Here is a 13,935-nt window from a genome sequence, read left to right on the forward strand (position 1 = left end):
GGTAGGACAAAATTCAATAAAACAAAAATAAGACATTAAAAAAAATAAAAAGAACCAATGACATGATGATTTTTTTCTTTGTAAATACAGGCAGGACTGAGAGACCATCACCATAAGAGATCCAAATTAATAAAGCCAGCGATTATAGGGGAAGGCATTAAAATATGTGTCAGTTAAATTCAGAATACCAATACTGTTAAAAGCTATATATTCTACCAAACTCAAAAATGGACAAATTTTCAAGATGCATATAACCTAGCAAAATTAAACAAACAAACAAAAAAAGAGACAAGTAACCCAAAAATGAGATAAGTAACCCAAAAATGAGATAAGTAACCCACAGGATCTGTAACAAGCAACAGAAGTAAAACAGGAGTAAGAGCCTGAGAGGAGAAATCCCAGATCGGATGAGCTGATGGAAGAGCTCAACCATGTCTGCAATAAAAAGCTAACGCCAATAATCCTGAAATGGAGCCTCAGAACAAGGGGAAAAGGAACACTGCAAATCCTCCACGAAGCCAGCATTGCCTTCGTACCAAAGCCAAATAAAGACAGGAAAAAAGAAAAAAAGAAAGAAAGAAAGAAAGAAAGAAAGAAAGAAAGAAAGAAAGAAAGAAAGAGAACAAACTACAGAGCAGTCTTTCTGATGAATATAGATGCCATATTTCTCAATAAAATATTTTCTAGCTGAATTCAAAAAGGAAAAAAAAAAGATCACTCACTATTATCAAGTAGGCTTCATTCCAGGGATACAGGGTTGGCTCAACATATGCCATCCATCACATAAATAGACTCAAAGACAGACATAATGTGATCATCTCAACTGACATAGGAAAGCCATCTGACAAAATTAAACATTTCTTATGATGAAAGCTCTGGAGAGACTATGGGGAGGGAGGGAACATATCTCCACATAATAAAGTCTGTTGTGATTGAGAGGACAGAGTCAGCCAGCCTGAGCCAGGCTGACACCACGGCAGGCAGCAAGCTAGGCTAAAGAGAACTGGAAAAGCCCAAAACAAGTCAATTCCAGGAATCACCCCCCATGGGCAGCCAATCAGGAAGCTGCCCCCACCACTTAACCTGAGTCAACCTCACGGGCAGCCAATCAGGAGCCCTAGAAGCTGCCCTACCACCTAGCTTGACCAAGTATATTAGTGAAAGTCCCCAAAAATCCCTGGACATAGAATCAACCAATCAAGGGAAAGAAAGGTAAAAATCGCTCACTCCTACCCTAAGAGGCTTTAAATTGTCTCTGCAAAGTCTACATGTTGGTCTTCCATCCCAAAGTATGGTGGACCCCTCCATGCAGTTTTCTGCAGAATAAACACTCTTAGCTGTTGCATATTATCTGAGTTATCATTCTCTGAGAATCACAGACCCTCACATGACAAACCTATAGCTAACACTGTACTAAATGGGAAATAAAAGATCAACTCAAAACATTTTAGACCAGGAACAAGAAGACAAGGGTGAACAAGAAGACAAGGGTGTTCCTTTTCCCTGATCCTGGTCAACATAGTATTGGAGTCTTAGCTACATCAGTAAGACAGAAGAAAGAAGTACAAAGAAAGACAGAGGAAGTATCCTGGTTTCCTGATAATATGATTCTACACATAAGAAACCCTGAAAACCGCCACCAGAAAACTCTTGGAGCTTATAAAAGCTTTCAAGCAGAGAGCAGGAGACAGGATAGAACCTTAACATACAAAAGTCCCTCTGCCATCAACAAATACACTGGGAAAGAGATCAGAAAATAATCCCATCACAATATTCTCAAACAAGGAGATAATAGCATGTCTTTGATAAACCTATATAAAAGTAGTAAAAACCCTATTCAAAAAACTTTACAATCCCAAATAAAGAAATTGAGGAAGACACTTAAAGATGGAGAGCCCTCCCACGCTCATGAATTGGAAGTACTCATATTGTGAAAATGACTACCTACGGAAAGCAATCTGCAGAGTCAATGAAATCCCAATCAAAGTTCCAGTGACTGGAGACGAGGTACAAGAAATAGATACTGTAGTGACAGTTCTGGAATTTTAGTTTCTTTACAAAAACACAGAAATATTTTAAGAATGTGCTTTTGTTTTAATCCCATGTGTGACACGGGGCTACTTTAGATGGTCTGCAGCAGCTGACTATGATTTGCCTCGTGCTCTAGCAGAGGTGTGATTTTACTAGAGGCAGACAGTTTCTATGATTGTGTGATGTTTGGAATTCTAAGAACTTTTCAGAGGATATATAATGCTAGGGTCTCGAGAGACAGGTTTGGTGGCTGGTGGTTATTCAAGGGGTTGGCTGCAGTCTGTTAGTAGTTATGCTCAAAAGGAAACAACAGGAAAGAAATTAGATTCTGAATATTCTCTCTCTCTCTCTCTCTCTCTTTCTATCTCTCTCTCTCCCCTCTCTATCTTTCTTTCTCTCCTATCTAGTGATAAAGGGAGACTTGCAGGGGACGGATATAGGGTGGGAATAAGAAGAACCCACAAGAGGCTGAAGAGATGGCTCAGCCGTTAAGAGCACTGACTGTTCTTCCAGAGATCCTGAGTTCAATTCCCAGCAATCACATAGTGGCTCACAACCATCCGTAATGGGATTTGATGCCCTCTTCTGGTGTGTCTGAAGAGAGTGATAGTGTACTCACATACATTAAATAAATAAGTAAACAAACAAACAAACCCACTGTTGGGAGCCGCCCTCACATTTGCCATTATAAGATGGCGCTGACAGCTGTGTTCTAAGTAGTAAACATAATCTGCACACGTGCAGGGGCAGTTTTCCCGCCATGTGTTCTGCCTTCCCCGTGACGACAACTCGGCCGATGGGCTGCAGCCAATCAGGGAGTGACACGTCCTAGGCGGAGGATAATTCTCCTTAAAAGGGACAGGGTTTCGCCATTCTTTTTCTCTCTCTTGCTTTCTTGTTCTTGTTCTTTTTCTCTCTCTTGCTCTTGTTGTTCTTCTTGCTCTTGTTCTTTTCTCTCTCTTGCTTTCTTTCTCTTGCTTTCTTTCTCTTGCTTTCTTGTTCTTGTTCTCTTTCTGGCTCTTGCTCTGGCTCTTGCACTCTTGCTCTCTCTTGCTCTTGCTTTCTTGTTCTTGTTCTTTTTCTTGCTTTCTTGCTCTTGCGCTCTTGCTCTCTAGCTCCTGAAGATGTAAGCAATAAAGCTTTTGCCGCAGAAGATTCCGGTTTGTTGCGTCTTTCCTGGCCGGTCGTGAGAACGCGGGTAAGAACCCACAAAGGAGCAAAGACCAGCTATAGGATACATCCACCAAAGAGAATGTTAAACCAAACCAAACAAAACAAAACAAAACAAAACAAAACAAAACAAAACAAAACCAAACTTCAAGCACAAAATACCCAGGAAATCTAGGGCACAATGAAAAGACTAAATCTATGAGTAACAGCAATAGATAAAAGAGGAGAAAACATAGGTCAACGTCACAGAAAATATTTTCAATAAAATCATAAAAGACAATTTCCCTAGCCTAAGGGAGATGCCTATCAAGGAACAAGAAGCATAGAGAATACCAAAACAGACTGGACCAGAAAAGTAAGTCCCCTCAGCACATAGTAATCAAAACACTAAATGTACAGGGGATAAAAGGATATTAGAGGGCCACAAGGGAATAAGACTAAATATCTATAAAGATTTACATATGAGTCCACAATGGAGACTCTAAAGGCTAGAATTACCTGGACAGATGTTCTACAAAATCTAAGCGTCCATAGATGCCAACGCAGACTACAATAAGCCACAAAACTTTCAATTACAATAGAGGAGAAAGAAAGATATCCCAAGATAAAGCCATCTTTAAGCAGTATATCTAACAAATCCAGCCCTACAGAATGTGTTAAAAGGAAAACTTCAACATGAAGAGGTTAACCACACCCAAGAAAACACAAGGACTAAGTAATTCCAGATCAAGAAAAATAAAAAAATCACAAAAACAAAATAACAGGGATCAACATGGCTCAGTGGTAGATCTCAGCCTGGCTATTGGGTAATTCCAGACTAACTGAATGGATGTGGGGGGAGGGGGGAAGGATCCGTCCTTCTACTGCATCTAAGAAACACACCTTAACATAAAGGATAGACAATACCTCAGGCTAAAGGTATGGAAAAAAAGATCTCAAGAAAATAGACCTAAGAAACAAAGTTGTTTGTTTTATTACATTAATATCTGACAAATATTATTTAATATAATATTTACATAATAGACATCAAAACAAAATGAATCATAAGACACAGGGAAGGACACTACATACTCATCCGAGGGAAAATTCACCAAGAGGACATTACAATCCTTAACATCTATGAACTAAACACAAAACAGGGCACCCACTTTCATAAGAGAACCACTACGACACTGCAATCCCCTTCCAAACTCCAACACAATTCGTCATAGATCTTACAAGGACATTTCTCAGCTTCTCATGGAAACACAAACATCCACAACAATCCTGAGGGATAACAGACTGCTGGAGGTATCACCATGTCCAACTCAAATTGTACTACAGATTTATAGTAACAAAAACCAAATGGTATTGACATAGAAACAATCAATAGAATTTAATTGAAGACCCAGACATAAGTCCACACACCTATAGACACCTGATTTTAGATAAAGAAGTAAGAATACACACTTCTTCAACAAATGATGCTGGTCCAACTGTACAACTGCATATAGAAGAATCTATAGATTCATACTTATTACCCTGTACAAAACTCAACTCCAAATGGATCTAAGGCCTCAAAATAAAACCAGATACATGGCACCTACTAGAAAAGAAAAGGGGGGGGCTGGTGAGATGGCTCAGCGGTTAAGAGCACTGACTGCTCTTCCAAAGGTCCCAAGTTCAAAGTGAGTTCAAATCCCAACCGAGTTCAAATCCCAGCAACCACATGGTGGCTCACAACCATCTGTAACAAGATCTGATACCCTCTTCTGGTGTGTCTGAAGACAACTACAGTGTACTTACATATAAAATAAATAAATAAATCTTTAAAAAAAAAAAAGAAAAGGGAGAATAACCATGGACTCACTGACACAGGGAAAGACATTATGAACAGAACATGATTGGCTCAGGTACTAAGATCACAATAAAACTCATGAAACTAATAAATAAATAAATCAATTAATAAAACTAATGAAACTCATGAGATGCTTCAGCATAGCTAAGGACATCACCATTCAGACAAAATAGCAGCCTTCAGAACCAGAAAAGATATTTACCAACTACACATCCAACAAAGGGCTAATATCCTAAATACATAAAGAACTCAAAAATCTGGATATTATAAAGACAAACTAATTCTCAAAAGAGGAAACTCAGATGCCTGAGATGCACTGAAAGAAATATCCGAGTCATGAGGGAAATGCAAATCAAAGCACTCTGAGATTCCATCTTTAAACCGGTCAGAATGGCTAAGATCCGTAACTAACACAAAAGACAGTCATGCTGGCAAGGATGTGGAGTGAGGGGAACACCCATCCATTGCTAGCGGGAGTGCAAACTCGTACAACCACCGTGGGCATCAGTCTGGCAGTTCCTCAGAAAGATGGGAATCAATCTACCTCAGGATTCAGCTATACTTCTCTTAGGCACAAACGTAAATGATGTTTTATCCTACTGCAGAGACACTTGCTCAATTGTGTTCTTTGCTGCTCTATTCATTACCAACTACACATCCAACAAAAAATATCAAGAAATTGAAACTAACCTAGGACTGCAAACCTACCCAACTAGCTACTGCTGTAGAAGATATAGACCCTAAATCAGAACCTACTACTATCATTTTCATAGACCAATATGGCTGTATTGTAAGCAGTAACCCTTACATCCGCAGATCACTAGAGATCTCCCCCGTCATCAAAGAAGCTTGTTTATGCAGTGGAAAGATTACAGAAATACACAACTGGTCAAAATATAGAGAATATGTGACAATGGGGTCCCCTGTGGAAAATCTACAATGCAATTCCCTACCCTTAAGGCTCAAGGAACACCACAGAAGATGGGGCAGAGACGTTTAAGAGACAGAGGACCAGGATACCCGAGGCTATGTAGTGTCTTGCAAACAAGGCAGGGACTCTGCACACGTGAAATCTCAACAATATGGTTTCCTAAACAAGATCTGCACAATAACAGACCAGTCAATATGCCAATGCAGACAGGGGAGATTTCATAAGGCCTTACTCCCAGAAGAGGAGCTATAAGCAATGGCTTCTGGGACAGGAAGAATCAACATTCTTCAGGTACAAGCCACCTAATAAATTATCCAATCCCAGTCCATCATCCCATGAGAACACCACAAAATAGACTCAGTAGATTTGGGGGGCTTTTTGGTATGTGTAATTATAGAAGATATCATTTGAGATGGAGCAGGAGACATGATAGAAGTTGGAGTTGGAAGAGGAGGAGGGGAAAGTTATGTGAATACAGTATTTGTGTGTTCTCTAAAGTGCTTTAAGTTGAAAAAAAGAAATCAAATGATAGCAAATGCTGGAAAGGACGTGGAAGAGGGGGAATCCTTATTCACTGTTGGCAGGAGTGTAAACTTGTGTAGCCTCTATGGAAAGTAGTGTGGAAGTTTCTCAAAAGCTAAAAATAGAGCTCTCATATGACTCAGCTATACCACTTCTGAGAATGTGCCTAAAGGATCCCACTTCCGACTCTAGAGACGCTCACCCATCTTGATCATTGCTGCTCTGCTCAAAATAGCTGTGAAATGGAATCAAGCTGGATGTCGCCAACTGGTGAGGGGATAATGAGTGTATGGAACATGACACCAATTATGAAATTTGCAGGAAAATGGACGGAACTGAAAAACATCACCCTGACTGAGGTCACACAGTGCGGAAAGACAAACTCGATGTTTTCACTCAGATGCAGGCCCTAGATTTCAGATTTTAGATTTGTATGTTTACCTTGACGTGCGTGACCTTAGAGGCCAGGAAGCTAGAAAGGGACCACTGTTGGGGGCTAGGCAAGGAAGCCTCAGGGGAGAGGGGACATCAGAACGCATGCAGTGCACGGTACAGGGAAGGAATACCAAGAGCGGAAATAATGAAGTTGGTATAGACATGGGAGTCTGGGAACGAAGAGAGATTGGGAGAGTTAGCCAAAAGAAAGATGTGTGAGAAACTCACAGAGAAACCTATTATGAAAACTAACTTAAAATACAACTTAAAGCCAATTGTGATGAGTTTGCAGCCAGCGTGTTCTACATAGCAAGTTCCAGAACAACCACAGTTATATGGAGAGATCCAGTCTGGTACACAAACCAAAATTGCAACTAAAAGGAAAACAAAGTTAACCGGGCGTGGTGGCACCACACCTTTAATTTCAGCACTCGGGAGGCAGAGGCAGGCAAATTTCTGAGTTCAAGGCCAGCCTGATCTACAAAGTGAGTTCCAGGACAGCCAGAGCTACACAGAGAAACCTTGTCTCGAAAAAAAAAAAGGAAAACAAAGTTTAAATGGAAGTATACAGCACGGGTAGATAATGCTTCTCCCAAAAGCCCTAAGTTACCAGTGCCAGGTAACTGATAACAGTTCCCAAGAGGTCCCCAAAACAATACAGGTTATTGCCAAAACTCGTTTGATCATAAGAACTTGACAGTGAGACACCACATATCTTGGATACAGGACATAGACAAATCACACTGGAAATGAGATGGAAGCTTTAGCCCTGATAGCTAGCTTTCATAATGCCAGAAGGTTCTATGTAGGCTGCTGTCAGAGAAAAGTCATCTACAGTCTTACCCAGCTGTGAAACCTGTGTATTAAAATACTGGCCTGCCAGGCAAGATGTGCTCACCTATACAATAACAGCAAGACAGGTATGGAGTAACTAACCACATTGTAATTGAATTATAGGCCCATGGGAGGGAACGCATACCTCGTGCTGTGTGATATTAATTTTCAACTTGGCAGAATCTAGCATCATCTGAGAGATGGACCTTTGGACATGCCTATGGGGGATTATTTCGGTTACAGTAATTGATGTAGGAAGACTCATTTTAACTCTAAGTGGGAACCCTGTTTGGTGTGTAGATTCTGAACTATATAAATTTGAAATAATAGAGCCTCACACAACATGCATTCATTGCTCTTTTCTCCTTATTTTAGATGTAATCTGAACAGCTGTTCAAACCCCCTGTTCCTTTGACTTTCCTGCCGTGGTAGACTATGCCATGAACTGGGAGCTAAAATTAATTCTTCCTGCCTCAGTTGCTTTCTGTATTAGCTACTTTCCTGTGGCTGTGAAGCCCGATGACAAAGACAACTTATAAAACAAAGCATGCCATTGGGCGTATGGTTCCAGAAGGTTAGCATCCATGATGGTTGCGCAAAGGCATGGTTGCAGGAGCCGCTCAGAGATCACATCTCAAACCACAAACAGGAAGTTCAGAGAGCTAACTCAAAATGGCAAGTGTCCTTTGAAGCCTCAAAGCCCAGCTCCCAGTAACATACTTTCTGATTCTCCCCAGATAACTACCAGCCACCAACGGGAGACCAAGTATTCAAATGCCTGAGACTTACAGGTGACATCTCATTCAAACCACCACACTTTTGTCAGAGTATTTTATCACACAATATATTATAAACCTGGTCAGAATGCACAGACGTCATAGGCCCTAATGAAGATCCTCTTTGTGTTGTTTTACTAACTGAACACGTTATCAAAACTGTCTGCTAAATATTTATGTTTACGTTGCTGTTCTCAGCATTGCTCAGTTTGCTCTGTTTGCAGTGTGTGAGTTAACAGAGACTCATATAGAAAGACTTCAGCATGTGTAGATAAGCATCCCATTTTATGCTATTGGTGGGGTTGACACATTCCTGAGTACAAGTGTGATGTGATGACACCTATCAACTTTCTCCAGCTCGGTCAACTCAGAATGGACTCGCCCAGAACATCAGTCCAAATCTCCCCTTAACACCTGGGCTTTTCTTCTTTAACCACCAGTCAAGGTCAGGACTTTGAATCGTACAAAGAAATAAAAATTACAAGTTAACTGTTCTACCCTCTTCTCTGGCTATGTTTTGCTATCACGTTGAATATATTCCCTGTAGCTACAGTAACAAGTATGACAGAGCTATCCTTCAGGAGAAGCAGCTGGGCATTGCCTGAGGACATGAAAAAGCAACTATTTGAGATTCCTAGAGAAGTGGGGAAAGAGAACACTAGACTAACAAAGACTACAATGCTAACTTACCAACAAAGCAGATCTGCCCTGAAGTTTTAACAGCAGAATTCTCTAATCAGCTCTTTATCTCTGTATAGGAAACAAATACATAGGAATTAAACTATCTAAGTGTTTCAGATTTCAGATAGCCTTGCTAGAACACCAGGCTTACCACCCATTAGGCAGGGTCCTGAAAAACACTTCCAGCTCAGTCTCTCTGTCTCCATCCCTCTCCTAGACAGTCTTTCTTTAGATATGCTAATACCATCTTAGGTGCCATCAAGTGCCACTCTGACTGCTTTCAACCTGAAAGGAACAGACACTGCTGAGATTTGTTCTGCATGAAAACGGAGCTCATCTATTGTGTGACTTTATGAAGCCAACTCTCGGTTCTGCTGGTGGCACCTACATCACATCGTGCACACCCACTCAACCCTGCCTGACACCTTCCCTTCACTTTCTCTTTCATAACCCCTCGCTTGAATCTCATTCTCCAAATCCAGTGACCTCTTTACAGCTCTCATGCCTCTGGATTATCACTGTAAGTGACACTTTCCCCATCACTGTCTCTAAGGGACCTAAGAACTGTTGGTTCCGCTCACTAACTTTAGATCCCTCTGTTTTGGTTTTGAGTCACTATTCCAGCATCAGGCACATCTGGATCCAGGTACAAGCTCTATTGCTAACTAGCTATATGCCTGTGGGGAAGTTACTTGATTTTGCTAGGTCCTAGACGAAGCTTTCTTCATATTGTATTCTATTTCTGTAACATCTCATGAAGAGAAAATATATAAGCTCTATACAACAGATTAAAAAGAATCTTGCCAGAAAATAAGGTTCTCAAATACATTAACCAATTCTACTCAAGTTTTTTTAAAAAATGTATTTTGGTAAAAAGGTGTTAAGAATTGGTACCCGACCAAGTTAGGAGACAGAAATAGCACACCTGGCAGCTTTGAGTGCCACATCTGCTCATGAATGAGACCCCTGAACCACTGCCAGTGCAAGAAGCATGGAGAAGGAGTGGGAGCTTGGCACAGCAAGAAAGATGAAGGTCTGAGAACACGGCTCAGCAAGCAAAGTTCTTGCCATGCAAGCGAGAAGTCCTAAGTTCAGATCTGCAGACCACAAAGCCAAGTGTGGATGCCTGTGGCTGCAGCCTTAGTATTCCTACCGACCAGCCAGTCTGCAGATGACAGAGACTCTGACCCAAACAAGGTAGAAAGTGGAGACAGACATAGGGACTCACACGTACCCTCACTCACACACCAACACACAGATATGTACAGACATAAATATTATGTACATATATGTATACACAGAGGCACCACACATACACAATCGCACATCCACACAGATGTACACACACACAAAAGACACTACACACACATACCCTCACTCACATACAAGCACACACTATGCACATATATATTACACATACATATGGACACTGCACACACATATATGCACACATGTACACATATGTAAACACAGATACTATGTACAGATATTACATACATGTATATACCCTCAGATACCAGAGAGAGAGAGAGAGAGATCAGAAAGAACTAGCTGATTTGGCAGTCCTTTCCTAAATTTAGATTATTTAAAATCAGTCTCTGGTCTCTTAGAGAAGAAAAGAGAAAACATTGTGAAACCAATCTGAGTTATCTGAGCTCAATCTAATTCCTTTTTTTTTTAAAGAGGATTGCGCATAATCGGAGCACAGATCAAGAGGCAGCAGCAATCCCTGTGTTAGTGGGACTGCAGCATTATAGTTGGCCATTTACCCAGAGGGACATGACAACACAAGATGGAAAACCGTGCATGAGGCAACCAGCCTTTACAAGTGCTCCTTAATGACTTCCATCAGCTTCTAGGGCAGGGCCATCGGCAGACTTCAGGACTCTGGTGCCTTCTCCTGTCACATTACACTTTATCAATAACTAGAGTGAAGAGAGGGATGTTTACTACAGGCACAATGACATGAATGCAGGAGGAATAACATACACATGAAAACAGACAGAACCAATGCACACCCAATAAAAGAGCCAAGACTAAAATCATAAGACTTAGAAAAACGGACCTGTTCTCGCTCAAATAAAAGGTAACAGGAAGACGTCCCTAAGGGATCAGTGCTTGTCTCCAAAGCCACACATGCAGCTTTGAGAAGGGCAAGGCGTGGATCAATTGCCACAGTTTTTAAAGCCTACTTAGTGGCTTTAGCAGACAGCAAGCTCAGCTTGAGGGGGCAGCAGCTAGCCTGGTGTGATGAAGTATAGGAAGGGCTAGGGCAGAGCAGCACCTCAAAGATGAGAGGCGGTGTCTTGCTCCACACTGACCAGCCCAGAACTCAGGGGCTTCTCACCTACCCCCAGCACATGTGTTCAGAACAAAACCACCCAGATAGTTAGGTACACGGGTGCTATCCTGTAAGCGGAAGGACAGAAGGCAATGGCAGCTCAGAAGCAGGACAAAACAACAGTCTCAGTGGAAAAATGGTGGACATCTCTCCTCAGCCACTCAATGCATGCCAAGTTCAAACCTGTTTTGGAAAACCTACTTCCCTCAAGAATAGCCAGGGATTCAGAGAAAGAATGGCCCATATGCAAGAAATTCTTAGTATATTTAAATATGCATATCCAAAGAGTTGAGGCAGCCATAATTTGGCTGAAACATTAGACTGTTGTATAAGATACAGTAGGAAGAGACATAACAATACGTTTTCGTGAGTTGAAGGCATTTGCCCCATGAGCCTGATGACCTAAGATAGGTTCCCCAAATTACACAAAGTTGTCCTCTGACCTCCGCACGTGAGTCATGGCTCATATGCGAGTGCACACACCCATGTACCCACCCGAAAACACACTCGACTTCATAAGGTAAGAACAGATGAAGGAATGTGGTAAGTTCGTTTTCATCTCCTTGTAAGGAAGACATTGTGAGAATCAAGGTTCATTAATGAGGAACAATCTGTCTGACTAGACGCAAGCTTCCCAGAAGTCAACTCTACCTGGAGAGGGAAGTAAGAAAGGCAATGACTGGGGCCATCTTAACTCCTCCGCATCCGCATCCCACAGTAAGAACAGGACTTCTGCAGGAGGTAGACTGCCATTAAATTCATCCAACAGGTACACTTTAGCTCTCATATTTCCTACTCTGAAGCCACACTTTCAGCGAGAAGCAAGAACATCCTGTTTGTCCTCATCAGCAGAGGAACAACAAAATCAATATTCGCTCTCCAGGTACCTTGAATTTATAAGGAAAAGCAAGGATTTTCTATCCTTTAATTTATAAACTCAACTAAGACATTCAAATATTCTCAATTAAAAGCAAATAAAGATTTGTTACATATTGTAGCTCTCCTTGTAAACCATATCCTCCTAAATAACAGGGGGGAAAAGTTTGATTGAAGATCACTTGGAAAATGTGTCTTAAGCACGGCAAAGCCCTCCAAATCTAAGATTATATGGAAACCGACTTCAGAATGTTTCTAAAAAGAAATGATTCAGCAGTCGGATTAAGCTAAATGCCATGAAGTAATCAAATTGTGGAATGCTGATTAAATGGCTACTTAAGTTTAATCTATTTAAAACTCTCAGGATAAATACAACTGGCCTAGGACTAGACTAGTCCTGGCTTGGCTCAAACGCTGTAACTGGGTGTCGAAGGAGTTTGCTCTTCAAACTGTTCCTTTTAACTTCTTAGAAGCCATTCTTCATACTTTGGTTCTTTCTCGATCTGGATACATTAAATAAATGGGAATCGCTAGGACCTAGGGTTCTTTCTGTTCAACAGCAGCCAGAAAGAACAGGCAAGAAAGTGAAAGGGGTATGTCCGTGCCCACCCCCCACCGCTGAAAGGGCTACCCTGCTGGCGCGCGTCCGCTCTGGCGGCTCTGAGCAAGTATCTAAAAGAACGGCAAAGAAAGCCAGCCCCAGGCTCCTGTGGGTAGGAAGGTTCCCTTTTGTGACTACAGCTAGGTTCCCCCGGGATTTCCTCCCGTCGTCCGGGTAGCACCCGGCCGCAGGCGGGCGACAGCAGGCCGACGCGGCTCCACTTACAGTGACACCATCCCAGGTGACAGCACCAGTGCAGCTTGAAGCACTTGCCGTGGCTGTGCGTGGCACAGATGGACAGCCCGTCGCACGGCTGGAAGTCGGGTCTGCGGGCGGCGCAGCTCCGCGCCAGGGCCTGCGCCTCGTCCACTTTCTCGCTCTTCCAGCCGCGCTCGGGCGCCGTGGCCGCACTCATCTCTCCGGTTGAAGAGCCGGGCCGGGAGCCTAGGACAGGGCAGAGGCGCGGGCCGGGCAGGGCGAGGGTGGGTTGCGGGCTGGAGGCGCGGCGAACACCCGCTGCCGAGGAGCCGCCCGGGGAGGGAGCAGCGACCCGGCCAGGCCTGCTGCCTCCCCGCGCCCTGCTCCCTTCTGCGCCCTGCTCCCTCCTCCCTTCTTTCTCCTCTCCTCTCCTCCCTCCTCTTTGCTCCCTCCTCCCGTCTCTCTCTGTCGTCCTCCCTGCTCCCTCCTCCCCACTCGGGCCGCCACGCCTGCACGCGCACGCGCACACTTAGACCGCCGCGCCCCTCTGCGAGCCCATCCCCTCGCGGTGGCGTTGCGCGCGTCGCCTCTGCCCCCGGCCAGCGGGTCCCACATGCCCATAGGACAGTCAGCACACATCCCCTACGCCCTCGGGTTGGGAGGGCGTACCTCCGGCTACAGTCCGGCCTTCTCCCGCAGCCT

At 43.0% G+C, this 13,935-nt stretch overlaps 1 protein-coding gene across 1 annotated transcript in view; it reads right to left on the reverse strand.

The window, feature by feature from the left end:
• Nucleotides 1-13,710, reverse strand: part of 2510009E07Rik (RIKEN cDNA 2510009E07 gene) — a 45,621-nt gene extending 31,911 nt beyond the window's left edge. The window contains exon 1 of the mRNA NM_001001881.2: nucleotides 13,261-13,710. Coding sequence (NP_001001881.1) covers nucleotides 13,261-13,450 — 190 coding nt within the window. The 5' untranslated portion in view covers nucleotides 13,451-13,710. The remainder of the gene's footprint in view (nucleotides 1-13,260) is intronic.
• Nucleotides 13,711-13,935: the final 225 nt, after the last annotated feature.

This window comes from Mus musculus, chromosome 16 (genome assembly GCF_000001635.26).
Source record: "Mus musculus strain C57BL/6J chromosome 16, GRCm38.p6 C57BL/6J".
Lineage (NCBI taxonomy): Eukaryota > Metazoa > Chordata > Mammalia > Rodentia > Muridae > Mus > Mus musculus.